Source organism: Neofelis nebulosa, chromosome 18 (assembly GCF_028018385.1).
Source record: "Neofelis nebulosa isolate mNeoNeb1 chromosome 18, mNeoNeb1.pri, whole genome shotgun sequence".
Classification (NCBI taxonomy): domain Eukaryota; kingdom Metazoa; phylum Chordata; class Mammalia; order Carnivora; family Felidae; genus Neofelis; species Neofelis nebulosa.
In genome coordinates, this window is record NC_080799.1 from 31,236,763 (window position 1) to 31,262,058 (window position 25,296).

Genomic DNA, 25,296 nt, shown 5'->3' on the forward strand with positions numbered 1-25,296 from the left:
GGGCGGTTCCGCGCAGGGTGGGATCCTGGTCCCCAAAAGAGGGCGGCTGCCGGGCTCTGTGTGATGAGAAGACTAAATGGCTGTTTGCATTCAGGCAGCGTGTGACGACTCCCAGGACGCCGCCTCCAGAGAGGACTGGCGAGCATCCAGGGGGTCTCTAGGCGTGCTTCTGGGGTCAGCAGAAGCAACCACCTCCTTCCCTGCTGGGCTCTCCACTCCCACCTGTGCTCCACCACCACCCCCCGCCACTATCTGCCACAGCAGCCTAAGTGATCTCTTCATACTGTGAAGGTGATTTTTCCTCGTTAAGACCACACAGCTCAGGGCTAAGAATTAAACCACCCACCAGGTGATCCAAAATCCCTGCAGGGACTGGCCTTGAGCTACCTCACTGGTAGAAAGGCACTCCCTTGCTCTTTGTGTTTCAGCCACATTAGCCTTCTTTCAACTCTTCAAACAGGCCAAGGTCCCTCCTACCGCAGGGCCTTTGCTCATGCCACCCCTTTCTCAGAACACTCTCCCGGCACCCCTCGTGCTCTACTGGGGAACTACCACCCATCATGCCCATCTCAGCTCACACGTTGCCTCTTCAAAGGCTGTCCCAGGCCCCCAGCTCAGGGGAGCTACACTAGCTGGGTGCTTTTACACCCCTTCCTTCCCTTCAGAACACCTGCCTTACCTTGTAATGGTATGTGCATCTGCGTCATCATTCTGATTGATGCCCATCTTCCCTCTATTAATAACAAGGGCTGTCACATGGACAGCACTACTGTGTGCTAAGCACTTCACACACAGGAACTCACTTAACCCTCTTAGCAACCATATGGGGTGGTGCTGTTATTATCCCCACTTTACAGATGAGGCGATTAAGGCACTGAGACATTAAGTGATTTTCTCAAGTCCAAATTCACACGGCTAGTGAACAGAAGGGCTAGGATTTGAACCGAGGTGGTCTGGCTCGAGTCCACACCCTTGACTGACCTCTGATGAGGGCAGAGTCTAACATGCTTCTCCTCACTGCTGAATACCTGCTGCCCAGCCCAGTGTCTGGCACACAGTAGGAGCTCAGTACATATTTACTGAGTGACTGAGGAGGTCAGAAGGAGCCCCATCTCCTGAACTCATTGTGGGAGTAGAAGTCTGTTTTCAGCTGCCTTCAGAAGGGGTCTGGATGATGCAGGAAGGAAAGAGGCACGCTTAATGCTCAGATTCTAGGCCTTCATCTTTCTACCTTCAAACCCAAATCTGTTTCAGCCAACCAGAGACACTGAAAACTCAGTCAAGGAGGGGCAGGCTGAGTGGGAAAGGTCACTGGGCCTGTGTGGACAGGGATATGCCAGATCATTATCGCCACCCGGCCCTGGCATCCCCATGACTCAGCCCTGAGTCCCTCAGTACCACGGCCGTGTATAGTCTCGGGCAATGGAGCCACAACTTAAGCCAGATGAGGCCCTCCATTCATGGCACACAACACAATCCAAGCCAAGAGACAGGGCTTGTGGGCAGCCCTAAGAATTCTGGGTCCATCAACTGAGGAATAGATAGACTGTGATATATCCACACAGTCGAAGAGCAAAATCAATCATAAAAAGGAACGAAGTACTGATACATGCTATGATGTGGATCAGCGAGAAAACATGCCAAATGAAAGAAGCCAATCGCAAAACGTCACACATCGTATGATTCCATTCGTATGAAATATCCAGAAAAGGCAAATTCATAGAAGCAGATTAGTGGTTGACGGGAAATGGTTGGGGAAGGTGAATGGGGAGGGACTACTTAATAGACACAGGGTTTCCTCCTGGGATGATAAGAATGTTCTAGAAGCGGACAGCGGTGGTGAATGCACTCCGTGCCATGGGATCAAACTCCTCAAAATGGTTAATCACACGTTAAGTGAATTCTGCCCCCATTAAAAGAAAAAAAAAAAAAAAAGGGAAGCTCTGCCACCTTACCGGCCGCATCCTTCTAGTCAAATTTCTTAATTATCTTTGTGCCTCAGTTTTTTCATCTGAAAAATGGGGATACTGAAAGTGTGTACGTCATAGAGCTGCTGTCGGGACTATGTCAAACACTCAGAATTATGCCAGGGATATGCATTTGCTGTGGTTGCGATTTGCTATTAACAACAGGAGTTCTTTGAGCACTGAAAGATCACTGAGCAACCAACGGAATGAAAAGCAGGGAAGCAATTGCACACAGATGCCTGGGCATCCGTATTGGTTAACGTAACTTCAAAGCATAGGCTGAGCAGGACCTGTGCTGTGAAGATCACCCAGGGTCTGACTTCCTGCAGAATTTACTCGAAGTTCTGTTTTATTACTAACCTCCTTAAATTTTCTTACACAGGAGAAGTTACATTTTCAGGAATGAGGATTGAGACAAAGTGTATGTTAAAAGCCTCAGCAGAGGGCCTAACACAGAGTAGGTGCACAGTAGGTATTTGTTGGATCTGGATGTGAGTTCGGCTCCATCGGTCCTATGTAAACATTGGTCTAGAACAGCAGGGAAGTCCCTGACACACCCAGTTCCTGTTGTCATGAGCTGGAGCTTCCTGCTGAGGCACCACAGATCTGCTCTTAACGCTCCTGGCCTGGGGCTCTGCTGTCTTATGACAGCAGTTTGGGTCTATGGTCAGGTGTAACTTCCATGGCCACATGGTGGGCCCCACTGGGTTAGACCTTACTGCAGCGGATCCGCAAGAGGCAGAATTAGTAGATCCCAGATTTAGCTTGAAAAATTTCAGTACTGTTTCCCCTGCCACATACATGCATGCACACATGCACATCTCCTGCACGCCAGACAGAAAGTGAGCCCTGGGGGCGCCTGGGTGGCTCAGTTGGTTAAGCTTCTGACTCTTGGTTTCGCCTCAAGTGATGATCTCACGGTTTGTGAGTTCGAGCCCTGCATCGTGTTCCGTGCTATGGACAGTGTGGAGCCTGCTTGGCATTTTCTCTCTCTCCCTCTCTTTCTCTACCCCTCCTACTCTCTCTCTCAAAATAAATAAACTTAAAAAAAAAAAAAAAGAAAAGAAAGAAAGCCTCAGAGGGGCCATGGACACACTCAACCCTTCTTCTGTTTGCATCTGCTTTGTCTGGGACACAGGACCTGGTGTAGGATAGACAGTGTGGGGTCTCTCACGACTAGCTCAAACCAGCAACAGTGAGAAACATTTTTGGTTTTGTCTCTAAAGCCCATCTAACTACAGGATACTAACTAGTGGAGCTTCCTGCCTTAGTAAGTTCAATATACTCAACAAAACCATCGTGTCCTTTGAAGACTCAACGCCTAGCAGGACCTCAGCGTTTGAAATATCTATTTTCATCCATGCCCCGCAGCCACAACCAACACCAACCAGAGCCTACATGGGCCAGGACGTCACGTCACATCACAGCACAGCAGGAGGGTCTGGATTCTTTAAATACACTTAGCTTGCATATTTCAAATACAGGGCTACAGTTCACGGTCACAAACACGTTGGTTCTGTCCTGTTTTCTTGAGACATTTGGACTTCATTGTCTAACTTTGCTTTTCCCGCTTTTAAAAGAGATGGGAGTTCAAGTAATATTTTACCAGTCTCTTCTTCAGTAAAGGGAACAAAGGAAGCAACTCGGTTGATGATGAAGTCCTGCCTGTGAAGCCCTCATGATTCCACTGCTGGAATAAGAATAGCCTGTGTTTATCCAGAATTTTCCATGTGTCAGGCACTGTGCTAAGCCCTTGATGTACTATTTCCTTGACCCCTCCTAACATTCCTATAAAATAGGTGCTAACATTGTGTCCCTTTCTTAGGTGGACAAACTGAGAAGCAAAAAGCAGAGGCAACGTGCACGGTCCCCAAGGCCAGGGCAGTGGCTCAGAATCTCCAACCAGGCTGTCTGTGTGCAGGGCCGAAACAAGGCTAGGAGCCCGTAAAGATCAGTGAGTCTTTATGACTTGAGAGGCCAAGAGTCTGGCCCTTCAGTTAGAGTTGGGCAGGGGACACAGGGAGGTGAGGTCAAATCACAGAATGGCTCAGACTAGCCATGTGGGGTGGACTCTGCCCTCGGAAATCCCCGAAGTTTTGAGAACCTCCTAGAAGCTTCTGACTTGGGCACTCATGCCCCTTTGAGAAGGCTGCTAAGTGTGCTCACCCTTCCTGGGACAGGAGAAGTAGTGGTTTTGGAAGCTACAGATGGAGCGGCAGATGGGAAGTGAAAGCCTATCAGAGTTGCCCAGGATAAAACCATTCATCTGCAAAATTCATATGTTTTTGCGTGGGGCGACTTCCCAGAAACAATAGCAGGAGGAACCAGCAGTGCTTGATGCAGAAAGTACCTCAGGCCATGAGGCTGGCAAAGTGAAGTGGGCAGAAGAAGGGGGTGGGGGTGGGGGGCGAAGGGTGCTGGAAATGACAACAGTGAGGGTAGAGGGAGAGAAAGACAGACTGACAGAGGCACAGAGAGACCTGGAGCATTAAAGCTAAAGAAGCTAAAAATACCAAGACTCCCTTCTCTGGAACCCAGAATAGGTTTGGCACATGGTCTAGGAAAGTATTTCTGGGCCCCTCAGAAATATAGGAGGTTCAGACTTGGATTCAGGTCAAGAATTAACAGCTGACATTTACTGAGCCCTTTGTAAGTGCCTGACACTTTGTTAGGTTCTCTTACCCTACCCTGATTTCACAAAGACCGAATTTACTTCCAGATGGTCACACAGCTAGTGAAGTTGGCGGAACATGGACTCAAACCCTAAGCCAAGTGATGGGACTCGGAGCACCCACCCTCGGGGATGTGTAAGTGCTAGAGATCCTGACACCCTGGCCCAGGTGACCTGGTTGTGTCTACGGTTGTGGCAAAGCAACACTGGGCCCCTAGGGGGCAGCCTCGAGATCTGGCGGAAGTCTCCCGGGAAGGGCCCTGGGCACAAGAATGCCCACTGGACCTAAAGAGGTCTCTGGCCGAGTGCCACAACTTCATCTAGGCTGAGATGACCTCAGCCTGCATTGGAGGTCCAGAGTTGGAATGATCAGACTTGGGACGAGAGGTGACCTTCCCACCTCCAAGGACCTTCTCTGAAGGCATTTCCCTGCAACCACTACCTTGCCCAGCTTGAGGGATGGGATTGTTTGCTGCTTTGTGGTCCAGGTAGCCTGGGGCCATCTTGCCACTCTGGGCCCGGCTGACTTCCCCAAGGAAGCAGAAAGAACACCAACCTTGGAATGGGACAGAACTGGTTCTCGTTTCCAATCTACCATGTGTTTCTTACATGATGTTGGGTCTCAGTTTGCCCTTGTGTAAAAGAGGTTTGCTTTGGGAGCTGAAGGAAGTGTCTACCTCGTTAGACGTTATGCTCAACATATGAACTCCGTCTTTTCTTGGAAGACAGAGGGAGAAGGTCCTAACTCACCCCTGCCCGGTGCTTCTCTGTACTCACATCTCCTCATTCTTTTGTTTATTATATTCCATCCATTTATAAATTTCTCAAATGCATCAAGTTCATCTCAGACCCATGTCTTGACCAGACTGTTCTCTCAAGAAGCATTTTCAACTGGAAGCATTTTTGCCCCTTGGGGACATTGGGCAAAGTCTGGGGATATCGGTGGTTGTCCCAAATGAGTCGGTGGGGGGGTGGGGAGGCAAGGCACTATTGGATCTAGTGGACTGAGGCCAGGGGCTGCTGCTAAATGTCACGCTGTGCACAGAACAGTCCCCAAAACAAAGAGTCATCCAACTCAATATGTCATCAGTGCCCAGTCTAGAATGATCTGGGGCCTACTCTAGAATGATCTCTGTCTCATTTGCCTGACAATCTTTTAATCCTTCAGTTTTCAAGTTAAAACTGCAAGTTGAGATGTTCTGACCTCTGACCATGTCCACCCCCTAGTCATCCCCTTGCTTTCTAGCTCTTTCACACCTTGCATGGTGCCTCTAATTCCACCTTCACAGGCAGGGGACCTGCTCCACCAGGTAGGGCCTGGGGCGCTTTTGCTCACTAAATGCCCAATTAGTGCTTAGTACAGGAGTTGCTTAACGAACGTCTGTGGAATGGGCATCTGAACAAATGAGTAAGTAAATAAGTAAGAATCTGCCTGCCATGTTTCATAATCTGTTTGCCTTGCTATCCTATGAACAAAAGAAAATAGGTATGTTTCTAAGGATCATTTTTCTCAGGTGCAAGGGTGCCAGGTGGACCCTGCCTAAACTGGCCAAAGAGTGTGCCTTCCCCAGGTTCCCACCAGGGCCCAGGGCTTCCCAGCCAACAATGAGATGCCACCAACCAAGGATGGAAGGAAGGCACCAGGAATCGCATCGTGAAGGAGATGGAGACAATTTCTAGCTTTAAACAGAGAACATCCCTCCACGCCTGTATCTTATTTGGTTCCTGATTCAAAACCCAAACTCCTGGGGATGTGTGCTTTCCATATTTGATGACATTAAGAATGATGGTTTAGGTGCGATCACCCTGTGGATGTTATCTTTAAAGATAACATCTTTAAAGTCCACCCTGTGGACTTATCTTTCTGGGAGGTATACGGAAACACACACACAACTACATGGTGTCTCGGGAGTGCTTCAGTGGGGCCGCGGGAAGAGGGTGATAGCACAGACACGTCAGCACTGGCCACGACCTGATTCCAGCTGAAACCAGGTGATGTGTACGTGAGGGTTCCCTATACTGTTCTCAGCACACGTATGTGTGTTTGAAAACTGCCCTGATAACTTTTTTAAAAAAATTTTTCTAATGTTTATTTTTGAGAAAGAGAGAGAGACAGAGACAGAACATGAGGAGGGGAGGGACAGAGAAAGGGAGATACAGAATCCGAAGCAGGTTCCACGCTCCAAGCTGCCAAGACAGAGTCTGACACAGGGCTCAAACTCATCAGCCGCGAGATTATGACCGAGCCGAAGTCGGACGCTTAACTGACTGAACCACCCACGTGCCCAAAAACGTTTCCTTCTTTTTCTTTTTTTAAAAGATGCCTTCATGTGGCTCTTGTGTGAAAGTACTGTCCTCACCCAATACCCTCGCGCCACCAGAGGAAGTTAGGCCCCCCGCCCTTTGCTCTCTGTCCTCTTCTCCTTTTTAGCCCCACCAATAAGTCAGGTTGGAAGACACAACACAGCCAAGCAAAGAGCTGCCTTCCAGCAGGAAATACACTTCATTTTCTTGCCTTCTCTCCCCATCCCCCCGTCTAGAGGGGTTTCCTTTTTTACAGCCTATTTTCAAGAACAGATCAATGTTTGGGCCAAGGGACAGATGTTCCTGGTGGCATCTCAGTTTCTCAGTGCCTCAGGGCTGCTGGCCGCCCCACCAGCTCCACACAATCATGGCTGGCAGCCTGCAGGCCCACAGCAGGCAGACGTTGGAGAATAGCTTGCCGTTTGATACTTTCACGTGAAACCTCCCAATTTTTAAATGTGCGCAAACCGTTGTTTTGTTAACAGTTGTTAGGGACCAAGCACAGAGACCTGTGGGTGTCCAATAGCCCAAAAACACACGTCTGTGACTCTGCCGGGCCTATCACAACTGACCTCCCTTCCTCCACTCTGCTTCCCTTTCCAACACCTTGCCCTGCCTCTAATCAAACATGCCAGAGACTCCCAGATTCTAGAACGAACATCATGTCACCGCAGGAATCTCTATGACTGCTTACCTCTCTATCCCTTGCATACTCCATTCCAGCCACACTGAGCCCCATTGTGCCCCCCCACCCCCCCGTACACCAGGCACATTCCCAGCAGCTGCAGTTCCCTCCGCCTAGACCACTTTCCCAGTCAGAGCAACTCACCCCTCCTTCTGTTCTTCTCCATAAGGACTTCCCCAGCCACTCTCATTAAAATCACAACTCTCTCCTGCTGCTACGTTCTGCTTTGTTCTTCTCACATGCCACCGTACTATTTTGTTGTGGTCTCCCCCACTTGAATGGAAGCTCCCCGCAGGTAGGGGTTTTGTGGTCTCTTCTGTGTACCCTTGAACAGAGCTGGGGACACCGTGCCCTCAGTAAATAAACACTAGCTGAATGGGTGAACGAACGCACCCGTGATGCTCAGGTACGGTGCAGATCCCAGGCCAGGAGACCCCAAGTGTAAGGTCTCCACAGCGTCTCATGGAGGCAGAATGCTTCTCCAGCCCGGCGGCCATGTGCCTCTGCCTCTGGTTTCACAGCTCGGACCAAGGAAAGCAAGAGGAAGCCAAGACCTTAGCGCAGGCCGGCCTGGGGCCACAGGCCGCCTTACCTGATGGGGTAGTCGGCTGCGCTGAGGTTGATGAAGAAGTCCCAGGGCCAGTCGGTCATCTCCAGGAGGTCACGCATGCCCTGCAGGTATGTGGACAGGAGGCTGGCTCCTCCCCAGATGGTGGCCATCCGCCAGGGGGTGACGCGAACGTTGTCATACTGTCTGGCAAACTGGAGCACTTGCCGATGTAGGTAATTAGAGCGCTTTTCCCAGGAGAGAAAAGGGGACAATTCAGCAGCCCAGAAAACACGCAGACATGCCCCTCGGCTTCTGTCCCTTCCCTTCTAGTTGACAGGGCTTCTGAACATACTGGACTTCGCCAAGTAACTGGTTCAGGCCTGCAGGGTCTTTCTATGTGGCTGTGTGAAACTTTATTATTTTTAAAAACTTGTTTTAGGTACTTGAAATGCAGATTCCCTGGCCCCACTTCTGAGCTGATGGTTCACTCTATGTGGGCTGGTGCCTGGGATGCTGCATTTTAATACAAGACTGAGGCATGTGGTCTGAGGATAATAAGCTAAGAAGTACGACCGTGTCTAAACCTGGTGTGTATGTTGAGGGATGGAACTTCTCCATGACCTTCCCAAAGTCCTGCTGTGATCAAGCGTCCCGTTTTTCCTCGTCGACTACTGACATAATCGTGTCAGGTCAGCAGACCGACAGAAACCTCTACCTCAGGCATAAGTCGGCTGCGGGGTTTTTATAAATAAAGTTTTATTGGGACACAGCCGCACATACTCATTATACATTTCTTATGGCTGCTTTCACACTACATTGCAGAGCGGAGTTGCTGCAGCAGAGAGTGTAGAGCCCACATAGCCTAAAATATTTACCATCTGGCCCTTTCTGGGACATGTGTGCCCACCCCTGGGATAGCCCCGCTCACAAAGCGGCAGGCACTGTATTGGGCAGTGGGGCAGTGAGGAAAAAGAGGTAAGAAAAACAACGTTTACAGATAAAGTCTAAAGTCACAACTGGGGACTTTGAAACACAAACACACACACACACACACACACACACACACACACACACACACTCTGTGCCTCTCTCTCTTTTTCTCTCTCCCCCAGACCAAATGCTACAAGGAGAGGCAGCTGATTAGACTATCAGACTTGCCTGAGAGGCAGGGCAGCTTGGAGAGGGGCAGACAGACGGGCCAAGAAAGGCAGCAAGGGGTGGCAAGCGGGGGAGGAGTTCCTCACCTTGTCCACATGGATGTAGTAGAAATGGTCTTTGTGGTATATGGCCTTGAACATGCGCTGCAGCTGCCGAGAGGCCCGGCCGTGGACCACCAGGACGAAGGCGATTCTGACTGGGTTGGCCAGCATGTACTCCACCGAATCCTCGTCCCACTGAACGTTCTTGTTGGCTTTGCCTGGGGACAACCCAAGAGACCACAGAGGTGGGTGAGGCCCAGAGGTTCTTTGGTAAGAGACAGGGAGTTTCTCTAATGCTTCAATTGGGGACTATTTGAAAGGCACGGTCATCACATCGGGCCCTAACACCTAATCCAGCTTAACTAAGCTTGTCGTGGACACTTACAACGTCCTGGTACAAATGTGGGGGGACCGTGAGGTCCATAAAGGCAGGGTTCCAAACCCCAAGAAGCTTTAAAAAAGCTGATGGAGACCTAAGCACATGTATTAAACTACAGAACAAGGAGGGAGGAAATGAGAGGTGTAAGAGTTGTGTCTCTGAACTGCAGGGGAAGGAGGAGGTATTTCTGAGCTGGAAAACACAAGATACACGAGCTGGCTTTGCCTGTCCAGCACCCACTCTTCCTTCTCCTCCTAACAGCACCCTTTTTTGTAAAAATTGCGGTAAGAAGAGAAAATATGGTATCTGCCCTCTTACACTTTTAAGATCACAGCAGAGTATTGTTGATTTTAAGCACAATGTCACACAGAAGGTCTCTAGAACTAAGTCATCTCCCAAAATGAAAACTTTCTCATACAGGACGTTGGGGGGCATCGTCCCCCTCCTCTATCCTCAGTCTACATGGATGGGGAGGGTCTCCATTATCGGTGACAGGGAAGGTCACAGAGCTTAAGGCCTGGCCATTCAGAACACTGTATCTCTCTGGCAATGAACAGTGTGTACGGTTCAGAGACGGATGTGTGACCCAAAGAAGCTAATTAGCCAAGAAGACAGTAGAATTCCAGACTTTTGTTGCAACAAGTAGATTAGAGAGGCTCCCCTTCTGCAATACATAAAACTGCAAGACTCTAAGAGCCCATTTATCCCCACCTGGACAAAGATTTTTTTCTGAGAGAAAAGCCAACACAGAGGAGGCACTGCTGAGTCATGGGATCCTAATGACCCCGCCTGAGTTAGCTCTATCAGTCCTGCTGGAGGTCAGCCACCATCATCTCTTGGTTTTCTTAGAAAGCCCAGATGCTAGACCAGAACCACCTGCATCTACATGGTTCCATATGTCTTTTACCCTAGAATAGCCTTAAAGATTCCTTTTCTCCTCCTTTCCCTTGCAAACACTCCAAGGGCAGGGCTTCAAGGAGGAACACAGCCTGCTGGGTTAGTTCATTACAATTTTGACTAGAGATCTTCTGCCTGACTGCCTTTGGCTCAAACTTGATTTCTTCTGGCTTCTAGGTTTATGAGACCCAGAACGTTGCAGGTGTCCCAGGATGTCAGCTTGGAAAACAGAACCAGGAGCGGTTAGTCTGGAGCTCTGGAGACTGGGAGCCTGCCGCTGTCACTGGAAAGCTGAGCGACTGCCAAATGAACACGGCTCCTTCTATGCTGTTCCAGAAGACAGGATGAAATTAACATGGATGATGTCCAGATCATGTGGCCCAGCCTTTACAGCCTACGTGACCTACCTCCTGAGGCCCTCTGCGCCCTGCGTGCCTTACCGTCTACCTTGCTACCTGGCCTACTTTCTTTTCCTTGAGCCATTTCATTTCTGCCTCAGGACCTTCTCACTGGCTATTCCTGTTACCTGGAACACCCTCTCCCTAGATCTTTGCATGGCTGTAGCTTGTCATTAGTTCATAGCTCAACAGAAGAACACCTGCCGCCACCAGCCACATCACTCTCTTTCACCTCACCGTATCTCAATTTCTGCATAGCATTTAATACCATCTGAAACTGTTTATCTGTTTACTTATTAATTGTTTGAACACTCCACTAGGACATAAACTCCAAGAGATGAGAGGCTATTTCAGTGTTGTTTATCAATGAACACTCAATGCTATAACAGGATCTGGCACACATCTGGTTCTCGCTGGAAAAAAAAAAAGCGATAGGAGGGTACATTTTGGTTTGGTCCATAATAATAACAATACATTTCACTGAGCGCCGACCAGCCCTTGCCCTTCATTATTTCACTCAATCCTCTTAACAACCCTGCATGATAGTGCTATTATTCCCATTTTGCAAGTGAGGAAACCATAGCTTAGAGAGGCCAAGGGATTTGTTTATTCAAGGTCACAATGCTTTAATTATTCAGCTGAGATTCAAACCTGGATCCATTTCCAGAGCCTATGTCCTTAAACACTAATATATACTACGGTACCACACCTAGACTTTGGAAAAGTTTATAACAATTCTGCTTGAGTTGAGGAGAGGACAGGAAACACCAGAGGGGCTCCTGGGTGGCTCAGTCGGGTAAGTGTCAAGCTTTTCATTTTGGCTCAGGTCACGATCCCAGGGTCGTGGGATCAAGCCCCGTGTCAGGCTCTGTGCTGACCATGGAGGCTGCTTAAGATTCTCTCTCTCCCTCTGCCCCTTTTCCCTGTTCATGTACACTCTCTCTAAAAGAGAAAATAAAAAACAAAACAACCCCTACTCAATTCTGCTTTTTAATGAAATAGCCTGTAAATTAGTCATTTTAGCTAGGTAGACATGCATTCAAGGCCTATCATAGGCACTGCAGGAAGGATTCCTATGTTACGTGGGAGGCTGACTCTCGATGGCCAATAAGATCCCACCTTTTCATCCATCCATCCATCGAAATCCAACCACCCATCCAGCAAACCATTCGACAACCCATCCAGCACAGCACTCAACAGCTTATCATCCAGAAAACCAAGCATCCATTCATCCATGCACCCATCCATCCACTCATCACCTTTAAAACCATCCTTCCATCCACTTACCCAGCATCCTCAAAGCAAATCACCCATGCCCGCACTCTTCCAACTATCAATTTGGTGATTCATGCCATATTAATTTAGCCTGTACCTCTTTGCCAAGTACTGTGCTAGGTACCAGTAAAATAAAATTCAGGGGAAAAAATCCTTATCTTTGAGGAGCTCAGCCAGCTGGGGCAAACAGAAGACAACGGTCACTTGTTTTAGGATAGGAGTGTCTTCAGCTTGCCCTCGGAGTGGGGAAGGGGTGAGCGGTCTGCCTGCAGAGCTAGGGGGCACCTTAGGAAGTTCAGCTGAAAGCTTCTGAGCCCATCTTTTTAAGTACTCGTGGTGGATCCCAGCGTCTTTGGCTCCTTGGCTGTTCAGTCAGTAGCTGCGATCCTGGGGATAATTACCATCTTGGCTCTTGTTGCAGACAGACTGAGCAGCAACCAGAAAGGGTTACCCTAACCACCCTCTAATCTTCCCTCCAAACCAATCACAAATACTCTGGGCTTTCCCGGTGATTATATGAGAGGGGCATGCCTGGAGGAATCGTGTCCCTTTAAACACTCACACAACTATCCATCCATCCACCCACCCACCCACCCAGCATCCTTAAAACCCCCCACATGCCAGCCCTGGACAACACCTGAAGTGCTGAGACACGTAGGATGTGAGCCTGTTTTAACAAATGGATTATGAATGGACTAAGGAATGTGAGAATCCAAAGTAAAAAGATGATAACGTGTAAGAAAAGCTTATATTCTCCTTCCCATGACTGCAGCCTAAAGGCAACATACTGATCTTCACCATGCTGGCTGCGACCTCGCCTTCCCTTCCTTGGAGACTATTTAACAAAGGGAGGAACGTTTAGAAACAACGGCTACCTGTGCCCCTTTTTACCACCTGGACTTCATCGGGTGGTTTTTCAAAGGCCTAAAGGTGGCCCACGACATCATATTTTCTAGGAAGTTCACTCTGCAGGGGCTCCTGCTGGTCCTCAGGTAACACTGCTCATCCCTACACCAAGGTGTCTGGGTAACACTGATCTGGAGCTCCCCACACCTGCAGCTTCCTGGGCCTCTAGGATCAGCCAGTGGTCTCTGGCCGTGGCTATCTCTTGCCATGCTGCTGAAGGGGTGAATGAATGAATGGAAGGAAGGAATGCATTCTGGACACGAGCCGCTGCTCCGGTCCAGAGGAGCTGATGTCACTTGAGGGCCTGCTACCCATCAGCCTGTGCCGGACCGGGTTTGCGGGAGAGTTACTTGGCTCTGGGGGAATGCAGAGTCAGCCTGTGAGGCTCAAAGAAATCAGCATGTCTCCCCAGGGTCACACACAAGCCCAAATCTAGTCTGCTACCTCTACCTGCCTCCAGGGCATCAGAGGGTAGAGAGACAGAGAGGGTTGGCATCAGACCCTGTGCAGATTTTTCTTTTATTAAAAAAAAAAATGTTTTTAGTGTTTATTTTTGAGAGAGAGAAAGAGGGAGGTAGGGAGGGAGGGGGGTCAGAGAGAGAGGGAGACAGAATCCAAAGCAGGCTTCAGGCTGTGAGCTGTCAGCACAGAGCCTGATGTGGGGCTTAAACCCACAAACTGGAAGATCATGACCCGAGCCAAAGGTGGATGCTTAACTGACTGAGCCACCCAGGAGCCCCCCATGTGCTGGTCTTTAAAGAGATTTGTGCACTGATGTTCAAGAAAACCTTTTGTAACTTTCTTTAGGGTTTTAGAAAGAAGAACAGGGGCGCCTGGGTGGCGCAGTCGGTTAAGCGTCCGACTTCAGCCAGGTCATGATCTCGCGGTCCGTGAGTTCGAGCCCCGCGTCGGGCTCTGGGCTGACGGCTCGGAGCCTGGAGCCTGGAGCCTGTTTCCGATTCTGTGTCTCCCTCTCTCTCTGCCCCTCCCCCGTTCATGCTCTGTCTCTCTCTGTCCCAAAAATAAATAAAAAATGTTAAAAAAAAAAAAAAAAAAAGAAAGAAGAACAGATTCACGGACAGACAGACACAGATGTGAATGCTTCCCTTCTGAAGAAAAGGAACCGAGCCCCAGGGAAATCAGGCACTATCACTCCAGCAACAGAGCCTCTGGACTGAAAGCCATCCCTGGGTCAGACAGCTGGTGTGGGGAGCAACCAAGAGAAGAGGGAACAAAAAACCCCAGGCTCCTCTGGAGTCCGGCTATTTTGGGGATAGGGGTGGGCAGGAAAGAACTGAAATACCTGAAGAAAGGAGACACACACACACACAGGGGAGGATGAAGACAGGGCTGAGGGGCAGAGAGACAAACAGACAGAAATAGACAAAGACAGAGAGACAGATGCAGAGAGGGAGCAGGGACACAGAGAGGCCACAATCCCATTGAGAGAAAAATGGAGGGAGAGCTGCAGGCAGGAAGACCGCCCCCTTCCTCCCACATATGGAGGGAGAAACACACACGGAAGCGCCGAGAAAGCCAGAGACCTACACAGGTATAAACGGAGACAAACCATGTAATCGGATATAGAGAGACAGGAAGAGACAAGGAAAGAGGGAGCCACGATGGAGAAGCCGGGTCCACCGAGCTTCTGCACCTATTGAGCATCCCTCAGAGCAAAGGCAAACGAACCCCCAGGACGTCAGAGTGCAAGAAGGCCCCAGGGCTCGCCTGCTGCCCCCTCACCTTGCGGCTCTGCCTCTCTCAGGGGCCCGGTGACGGAGGCAGGAGCCAAGGCCCAGAGCCCCACCCAAAGCGGCAGGATGGCTGGCTCCGGAAACACACCCATAACGGCCCCCCATTCCGGCACGTAGTAGGACCTCGATGCATTTCACTGAATAACCAGAGAGGGAACGAGCGACTTTTGTGCCCACATGGCGGCCGGGTGGGGGTGCGGCTCCCAAGGGCTGAGGTTCACACGATGCCCTTTGCCAGCTGCCAGCCACCAGCTTCCCATTGTTGTCGCACGCCCCTGGCTCCTGTAATGACCTTTCCGGCAATCAGCTCTGACACGGTGGGGGCTGGCGGGTGGGGGAGCTGGGGAGGACAAGAAGCCACACCGCAGACTGGGCGGAGACAGGCCCTGCGGTGGCCCCCTCCACACCCCGGCCACCACTGCGGGGGCCGCGGTCCTGAAAAGTCTTCTATGCAGTACGTCTTCAACGGACTGTGGTGAGATTCCCAGCACGAGCCGGAAGTGGAGAAACCTTCTCTCCCATGCTGCTGGCGGGAGGTTGGGGGGCGGGGGGCGGTTAGCTGCCACGGCTTGGCCAGCACTGATGTGGCCGCAAGAATTATAATTTTAAACATAGCCCTTGACCCAGTAACTCCGCCCCCAGGAATCTATCTTAATTAAGGTTAGGAGAAGGCAAGCGTGTAAGTCTCTACATACAGAAGGCTCTTTTGTTCATTTATTCATTCACCTGGTGTCTTGAATGTGCCAGGCATAGTTCTTGTCATGTTAGTGGACACAAGAGAGCACTTCCCTGAATGCTGCTTAGTCTAGCAGGATGGAAAGCCAATAAAAAAAAAAAAAAAAAGCAAATAGAAAATACAGTTGGAGATAGTGATAAAGGTTATGAAAAAGAGAACAAAGGCGTGTTAAGGGAAGGGGTTTATTTAACCACGGTGGCCGGGGAAGGCTGATGTGGGGATATGCGAACAAACTCTGATTAAGATGAGGGAGTGAGCCATGTTATTATCAGGGATGAGGAGGATTGCTGGCAGCCAGTGTAGCAAGTGCAAAGGTCCTGGGGCCTTGACCTCAATAGTGTTTATAATGGTCCAAAACAGGAATCACCTAAAAGGTGTTATTAATACATACTGATACAGACTGTTGTCTATAATATATCAAGCAAAAGAGAAGTTCTAGTCTATAACCCCTAACGTTTTATAAGACATGATCCCAAATATTAACAGAGGTTCATATGGTGACGTGACAGTTTTCCTCTCTTATTTATACTTTTCTGCATTATCTGCATTTGGTAAAATGGATTACATTTATCATGAAACATAACAAAGGTGAGGCCTAATCGATAATTCTAATACCAAACTGTTTATTGAGTGCTGCTACGTGTTAAGCAATTTCTATCCATGATTTTTTTTTTCTTACTTCTACCCAAACCCCTATGAGGAGAGTCACTGTCCTTCCATTATATGACTGAGGAAGCTGGAGCTCAGACAAGTCCCACTTGGGACGTGGCTGTGCTGGGGATGAAGCAAGTGTGTGATGCCAGAGCCCTATCCTTGCCACTACGCTCGATCAAACTGTCGCCATTACAAAAAGAGGGAAGGCTGCTTCTCGAAGAAGCATGTCAGCTGGCTTTCAGCTGCAGGACAGATAACGACATGTGGCCGGAGCCGTGTGTGTCTCCACAGACTCAGACCCAAATACTGCCCAGCTCCTAAAAAAAAAAAAAAAAAAAAAAAAAAAAAAATCAACAAAAAAAAATCCCCGATGCATTTCACAATGTAATCAGGTTCCTGTGGCACAAGACAGGAAGTGGAAGAATCAGAGTGATGAGGGACAGCGGGAGAAGCTGACTTCAGACCAAAGTTAACAAGCCACGTTTTCGGGAAAGAATATCAAACCTATTTTTGCGATGCAGGTGTGAAGGCCAAGCAAAGGGAATCACGGAGAGTCCTGCCAGTTTCTATCTGTGCTGCACTCGGCCTGTTGCCCAAACTCCGCGTTTCTCATCACGGTCATGGGTCAGACGAGGACTATGTGATGCTTAGGCTCCAGGGAGGTGGGGAAGATGAAGCGGCTTTCGCAAGGGTCGATGTGTTGGGCAAATATCGTGATGCTGGTAACAACCTTGCAGGAATACTGCCTGGGAGGAAGAAACAAGGTGCGGGGCCGAAGAGCATTGCTTCTGGTCAGGCAGACCTTGAACAAGTTACACAAGCTCTCCAAGCCCCAGCTTTCCCGTCTGTAAAACAGGCATGTGATAATCACAGCACCTGCATCCCGTGAACGTTCACGTCCGGTACCCGGCACTGTGCCTGTCGTGCAGTAAATGCTCAATAGACAAGAGCGTCCGGGTCGTCAGTGTTCACGTCATCATCTCTACTAGGGTGTTCATCCACAAGGATCAGCATCCAGCTTGGTTTAACTAATGGACCCAGTTGCAGGCTCAACCCCGAAGCCTCTCAGGCTCCGAGAGCTGTGCACATGCAGCTTCCAAGCCAATGTCCACAGCCGGAGTCCTCCGCAGTGTGCGCCTCACACCGCGATGAATAAATGCGGCCAACAGGAACGACTTACGGCCGCGATCCTTTTGCGGTGAATCCCACTACCAGGTAATGACAGTGTCCACCTGGAACGAATGCTATACGTTCACTCTATCTCCATTAAAAAATAGTAAAAATAAATACAACTTCCAGGACACTGCTAAAATAAAAAAATCCCAAACCCAAACCAACCAAACAAAAACCAAATCCAAAAAAGCCACTTGATTGGAATAGTTGCTTCACCAACAAAGCCCTCAATGCTATTTATACTCTGAGAGGGCCTCTCGGGCCTGCGGCAAGAGAAGCAGCTTTCTGACTCGGTTCCAAATAAGAGGGTTGGTTGGGTCGGGAAGGGAGCACACGGACACAAGGTTGTGCGCACGTGGCACTCGGGTCAGGAGGTTCCGAGCTGGATCATGACCAGCTTCCTGCTGCCTGGGAGGCTGTGGGCTGCACTTCAGCACCGGTGGCCAGCTCTGTCGTTTCCCGGTAGAGACTCTGGGAAGACAGAGTTCCTTTCTGATCCTCGGTTCTTCCTCTGTAAAATGGGATGGTTCCTCGTAGCTCTATTTTTTATTTTTTGAGGAGCATCCGTACTGTTGTTCATTCCCATCGGGGTGAACGTTGAGGGCGTGATGCTCGGGGAAAGAAGCCCGTCGTGGAAAGGCAAATACGGCATGATTGCCCGCGTGTGAGGTGGTGAGAGTGGTCAACTGCAGAGAATCAGAGAGTGGGCTGGTGGCTGCCAGAGGCTGAGGCGGGGGGGGATTACTAGCAATGAGGACAAAGTTTCAGGCCAGCGAGATGAACAGGCTCTAGGGTCCAGCTGCACAACACTGTACGTTGAGTGACCAGTGCTGGGCACTTGAAGATGTGTTGATAGGATAGATCTCATGTTAAGTGTTCTTACCACAATAGGATAAAGCATGTACACGAAAAATAAAGACGGATGAGCAATCTGTCCCCGACCCCACGGAGTTGTGTGTTGATTCGTGACTACGGATGGGACACGGCTTCCAACTGGCAGCAGGCTCACCGCACAGGGGCAGGATTCACATCACTCGGGGGACAGCCCCTGACGGTGGTAGTTTCTTTGTCAGACCTGGGTGGGGGTGCCTTTCCCCACTGGGAGACTTCAATGAGGAATTCTGGTGACCAGTACTTGGGAGATGCCCAGTGCCCAGAAAGAAGTCCTGCTCTCAGTGTGCCTAGAAAGCTGGCCGGGGTGTGAGGGCAAGTGCACCAAAGGCCCCAAGCCTGGGTCCCAATCCTGCTTCTGCTGTGATCCAGCCATGGGACCCTGGGCGAGTCACTTCCCTTCCTTGACCCCTCTAACCCTTGTAAAACAGTAATGATATGTCTAGGTAGACTGGGCACTTACTATGTCCTAAGCACTATCCGCACATGGTGTCATTCTCCCAAGGTCTAAGGAAGCAGGTACCAAGGGGCGCCTGGGTGGCTCAGTGAGTTAAGCATCTGACTTCGACTCAGGTCATGATCTATGGTTTGTGGGTTCGAGGCCCGCGTCGGGCTCGCTGACAACTCGGAGCCTGGAGCCTGCTTCGGATTCTGTGTCTCCCTCTCCCTCTCTGCCCCTCGCCTGCCTGTTTGTGCTTGGTCTGTCTCTCAAAAATAAACATTACAAAAAAAATTTTTTAAATTTTTGATAACCCCATCTTACCATGAAGGATTCTGAGGCCAAGGGGGCACTAACTGACGACAAGTCACCTTCTCTGTCGAGTGCCAGGACAAAGACAAACACTCAGGCCTGCCGGGCTCCAAAACCTGTGTGTCAGTCTGCCAGATGAGGGAGATGAAATTTCCATAGTCTGGGATCCTACCCTTACGGAATTAGCACCAGTGCACAGAAAGCTTCCTTCTCTGAAAGTGGGGTTGTCTTCCCTGAGCTGACCTCCTGTCCCGTTCCTTCCTTTCATCTTTCTTTCCTTTCCTTTCTCCTTCCTTCCCCTTCCCTTCCGTTTTCTCTCTTGCCCTCCCTCCTCTTGTCTCTCTTCAGCTTTATGGAGGTATAAGTGACATAAAATTTTGAAATACATAAAGTGTACATTGTAGTTCTTTGATAAACACTGTAAATGGGTCCCCCATCCATCTAGTTAATTAACACATCCATCACCTCACATATTTATTATCTTCTGTGTGCGTGTGTGTGTGTGTGAACATTTAAGGTCTACTCTCAGCAAATTTCAATTACACAATACGGCGTTATCAACTACAGCCACTATGTTTTACATCAGCCCCGCAGAGCTCATTCATCTTAAAACTCAGAGTTTTCACACTTGCAGCCACCTTTCCCTATTTCCCCCATCCCTCAGACCCTGCAGCCACTTTTCTACTATTTCTAGGAGCTTGGCTTTTTCCTTTCCTTTCTTTTCCCTCCGTCCCTCCCTTCCTTCCTAGTTTCCACACGTAAGTGATACCAGGCAGTATCTGTCTTTCTCTGTCCAGCTTATCCCACTTGGCATGATGCCCTCGAGGTCCATCCATGCCATCCCCCACCACAGGATTCCCTTCTCTGTCATGGTCGCATGACAGAACCCTGCATAGAGACACCATGTCAGTTCGGTTTTTGATAGCTTTCAGTTCCCCACGGGCCACGGCCAGGTTTCACCTTTCCTAGGACGCCATCACCACCCTTCTGCCCTGGCCCAGCACAGAGTGGAGCCCAGCGTGGAGGTCTCAGTGAATGAATGATTTCTGTCCGGTGGATTAAGCCTGGCAGCTTCGCCCAGGTTTGGGGGCCAGGAGGCCGAAGTGGAGGATGCAGGCCTGACTGTCTCCACTCATCGGGTGAACTGGCCGAGCGCTGGGTCTCCACTTTTCCTTGAGGCTTTTGGCAGCTTGGGGACCCTTGCTGAGCAACCAGGAAAATGCCCAGCTGCCCTCCAGCATGGGAGCTAATTCAATGCCATCAAATTACCACCAGCTGGACTTAGGGAGAAGGAGGGGAGAGGGTCTCACAAGGGGACCATGGAGTCGGGAGGGGGGAGCTGGGAGAACGCCACTCCAAGCGTAAAGATGGCCAGGCCAGCACCCTTCAGGGCTCAGGAGCAATGAACCTTTCTCGGCAAAGCCATCCTTGACCCTGCCCCTCTCCCTTTTTTCGAGTCCGGTAAAGGCCCTCCAAGCATCCTGAACTTCCTTTTGGGTCAAACTGTGCCCAAATGTGCGTAACGTTTACCATCTTAACCATGCTTAAGCATACCACTCAGGAGTGTTAAGCCCATCCATTTTGTCGTGCAACTGTCACCATCATCTGGCACCAGGGCTTTCCATCTTGCACATCTGGAATCCTCATTAAACCACAGCTCCTATGCTCTCTTCCCCCCAAGCCCCAGGCGACCACCACGCTCTCTGTCTCCATGAATGTGACCGCTCCAGGAGATTTTGCCGAAGTGGAATCGTAGAATAGGTGCTCTTTTGTGTCAGGTTTCTAGCCTAATGTGCCTAGAGGTCGTACATGCTGTAGCGGATGGCAGGATTTCCTTTACTTCTCAAGTTGAGTCATCTTCCATTGTTAAGGACAGACCACATTCCGGTTTATCCACTCACAGGCAGGTGAATAGCTGGGGTGCCTCCACCTTTTGGTGCTTGCGAGTAACGCTGCTGTGGAAATGGGTGTTGAAAGGCCTCTGAGACCTGCCTTCAGTTCTTTTGGGTCTACCCCCAGAAGTGGAATCGCTGGATCACACGGACCGGCATCTTTGGCAAGCAAAGGGAGTACCGGCCAGCGCTGAATGCCACTGAATGCCCTTGCGTGGTTCCTGCCTCTTTATGGCAAGCGATAGCAAGATTTCCACTTACAGCAGTAATGCAAAATTACTCTGAAAAAAAAACTGACTTAAGTAAAAATGAGAGTGAGTCTCTGGCCATGAAAACATTATGAGAATAATAGGGCAGGTGGAATGTGGATATGGGAAAATGGTGAAGAGGGCTGAGGGGTGAAGGAAGCTTCAGGAATATTAATTAGGCTCCACAGGCCTGCTTCCCCACCTGGGACGTGCTGAGTTTGTTAAACAAATGAGGGGAGGTGAAGACCAGCTACAGGCTGATGCCCGAGCAGCCCCATCCATACTTCACAGGACTTGCAGGTCCTTCCTACACTCCTGGCCTTCTCAGCTGGCTTCAGGGAACCAGGTTTTGTTCAGGACTTTTCTAGGGGAGGCTCTGAGGGACCATCTTCCCGCTAGGGAGATGGAGCCATGGCTGTGCTGACAAACACCATCCTTTCGATTTTCACTCCAATTTGTGGGGCACTTAACATTCATGAGGTTCTTTTACAGGCTTCTACCTCTCATAGAAATGCAGCGCATGGAAATTATCCCCATTCGTGGATAATTGTCCTGGGATCAGAGAGGAGAAGGAGCTTGCTCAAGGTCACAGAGCCAGGAGGTGGAAAAGGGATTAGGGTACAAGTGGATCTGACTTCAAACACCATGTTCCACGTGCAGACTTTGCCTGGCAAGAACCTCAGCATTCTCAGCTTTGCTCAGGATTCCACAGGACCCAAAGGGGTTTCTCAACCTTGGCACAACTGACGCTTGGGGCCAGATCCTCGGTTGTGGGAGGTGAGGGTCGTCCTGTGCACTGTAGGATGCACATCTTTGTCACATCTTTGGTCTGTACCCACTCGATGCCAGTAGAACCTTCCCCAAACGTCTCCATCCATTGACAAATGTCCCCTGGGAAAATGGACAACATCGCTCTCTATAGAAAAGCACTGCTGTAGAACGGAAGGTCTTAAAAATGTGGTCTTTGATCATCAGCATCAGCGATACCTGAGAACCTACTGGAAATGCAAATTTCAGTCCACCCAGAGCTTCTGACTCTGAAACTCTGGGCATGGGGCCCAGCACCTCTGCATTTTATTTGACAAGCCTTCCAGGTGATTCTGGTGCAAGCTAACATTTGAAAAATCACTAGCCTAGTCTAGTGATTCTTGTGGTTTTTTTTAGTCTATTTTGAGAGAGAGATTGCATGAGCGAGTGAGTGGGGGAGAGACAGAGAGAGGTAGAGAGAAAATCCCAAGTAGGCACAGTAGGCTAGTGATTTTTAACCCTGGGTGCACATTAGAATCACCGTAGCATCTTAATAAACCAGAACAAACTAAATCCATGCTTTTGCTCCGCCCCAAGAAATTCTAATTTAATAACTTTGGTGGGTGACAGTGGTGGCAATTTTTTAAAGCTCCCAGGGGGTCCGATGTGCAGTCAGGGTTGAGAACCACCTTCTGGATACCTTCTTTTCAACCACCTTTACAAAACCACGTGTCTCAAGGTGTAGCTTTACACCCAGATACATCTCCAGACTCCTCCTCAAATCCCCATGGCCTCCTGCTCTGCCACAGACCGAAGCCTAGCTCACTGTTATTTTTCCTCCCACTCTGAGAAAATGCCTCCCTCCACCCCCGACCAAGCACTCAGGAAATGTTCCTGCTCACTGATTTTTTTTTTCCCCTCCATTCAAGTCTGGAGTTATTAAACCACAGCCCATGGCTGAACCGTCTTATTGATTTTATTGTCGAGAGCCCAGGGATATTCTAATGATGTACTGCTCAATAAATGGAAACTGGTGGGATAGATATTGATGGCGTATGGTACATTTCGCCGCAATTCACTGGGTCCCAGTCACTTTGCCTGTTACACATCATCTGTGAAAATGCTGCTCTCGGTCCTGCAAGCTCGTGTCCATCCTGCTGATGTTACTTTTCCCTGGCATCCGGATGAAAGGGCCATTATGATAACAGCTACTGCTGTGTGCCAGGCCCCAGGCTGAGTGTTTCTCAACAGACATTATTTCATTTACTTCTTACAGCAGAACGGTGTGGGGAGATACCCTGCTTAGTCCTATTTTACGGATAAGGAAGTTGAGACTCAGACCGGATGCTTGACCTGGCTAGCTCATAAGGTGCAAAACCAGCATTCAAATCTCTGTTAGCCACTAAAACGAGGGCTTAAAATTTTTTTTTATGTTTATTTATTTTTGAGACAGAGAGATAGAGTGAGAACAGGGGAGGGGCAGAGAGACAGAGAGGGAGACACAGATCTGAAGCAGGCTCCAGGCTCCGAGCTGTCAGCACAAAGCCCAACGCGGGGCTCTAACTCATGGACGGTGAGATCATGACCTGGGCTGAAGTCGGACACTTAACCGACTGAGCCACCCAGACGCCCCTAAAATGAGGGTTTTTAACCTCTACTATGGTATCAAGATTTGTGTCCCCAACTCCCAAATGCCTATGTTGAAAACCTAATGCCCCAGGTGATGATATTAGGAGGTGGGGCCTTTGGGAGGTGATTACGTAAGTCATTAGGGCAGAGTGCTCACACATGCGATGGGGCCTGTGCCCAAATAATAGAAATCTCAGGGGGCTCCCTCACCAGTCTGCCAAGCGAGGACATAAAGGGAAGACAGCTGTGTAGGAAGTAGGTCCTCACCATACACCGGATCTATGGGCACCCTCTATCTTAGACTTCTCAGCCTCCAGAAGTATAAACAATCAATTTCTGTTTTTTATAAGCCACTTACTCTGTGGTACTTTCTTACAGCACAAAGGACCAAGACAACCCCTAAGCGAAACTGTACGAGGAAACTAACAGCTTCCTACTGTACTTGAGCAACCTTTCAGATGGTTTCAGTACCAATGAATAGGTCACCTATTCTCCCCTTCTTAAGTAGAGATTCTCAACACAAACTACTGGCATTCGAGGAGAGACGACTTTTCCGTTGGGTAGGGTTGTCTCATGCACTCAAGGACATTTAACATCGTCCCACCCAATGCCCCGTCCCCTCAGCATTTCCCAACATCCCATAAAGGGATCAGTAGGACTGTGGCTTGAGAACCTCTTACCCCATGGGGAGGCAGGAGATTCTTGGCCACGATGGCCTACTTCCTTCTTGCCAACATGGATAGTCACTCTGGCAAGGCGGGATGGACAAGTGGAAAGAAGTTTGGCTCTGAAATCCATGAGATCTGGGTTCAAACCTTAGCTTTTCACCCACTGTGACTCTGTGAGGTTGGGCAAGTTCTATCACCTAATGCTCTAGCTCCTCATCAGTAAAACGAGGGCGGGAGTGCCTGGGTGGCTCAGTCGATTAAGCATCTGACTTTGGCTCAGGTCATGATCTCACAGTTTGTGGGTTCAAGCCCCACATCAGACTCTGTGCTGATAGCTTAGAGCCTGGAGCCCGCTTCAGATTCTGTGTCTCCCTCTCTCTCTGACCTTCTCCTGTTCACACTCTATGTCTCTCTCTCAAAAAATAAATTAAAAAAAAAATTAAAGAAAAAAAACAAAAACGAGGGCAAATACTGACTCCTGCCTTGTAGGGAGGAATCTTGGGAATCACTCAGGGAAGTGCACACTACGGAGCAGGGGCTCTGAACCTGGGGCAATTTTGTCCCTCCAGTCACCTGTCTTCTTCTCTGTGCTCGCCTCAAATTCCTGATCTGCAGTCTCCACTGGAATAAAAAAGTGCAGTGTTCTACATGGGGTGGTTTGATACTCAGCAACCGTAACCAGGAGCAGTTACAGAAGCAGGTAACAGAGCGACGCCTGTGCCACAGAGAACCTTGGCTCAGGAGCGGAAGACTGTCCCGAAGAGAAGACCGGCAACGAACACCTGAATATTCCCCAGACCGTTTCCACCACAGGAAGAATACCGAACAGTGGCCTATTACTATCACCTTAAATCATGACACGCGAGGGGCTGCATTCAAGTTCTTGCTTTTCCTTTCCAATTTTATTTCCAACCGTGCTCGC

General features: G+C 49.5%; 1 protein-coding gene across 2 annotated transcripts in view; it reads right to left on the minus strand.

Moving 5' to 3' along the window:
• XYLT1 (xylosyltransferase 1) overlaps window positions 1–25,296 on the minus strand; it is a 312,721-nt gene that overhangs the window by 73,963 nt on the left and 213,462 nt on the right. For both annotated transcript variants that reach the window (XM_058709985.1, XM_058709986.1), the window contains exons 4-5: window positions 9,422–9,594; window positions 8,220–8,422 (exon numbers count right to left, since the gene is read on the minus strand). In XM_058709985.1, the coding sequence (XP_058565968.1) occupies window positions 8,220–8,422; window positions 9,422–9,594 (376 nt within the window). The remainder of the gene's footprint in view (window positions 1–8,219; window positions 8,423–9,421; window positions 9,595–25,296) is intronic.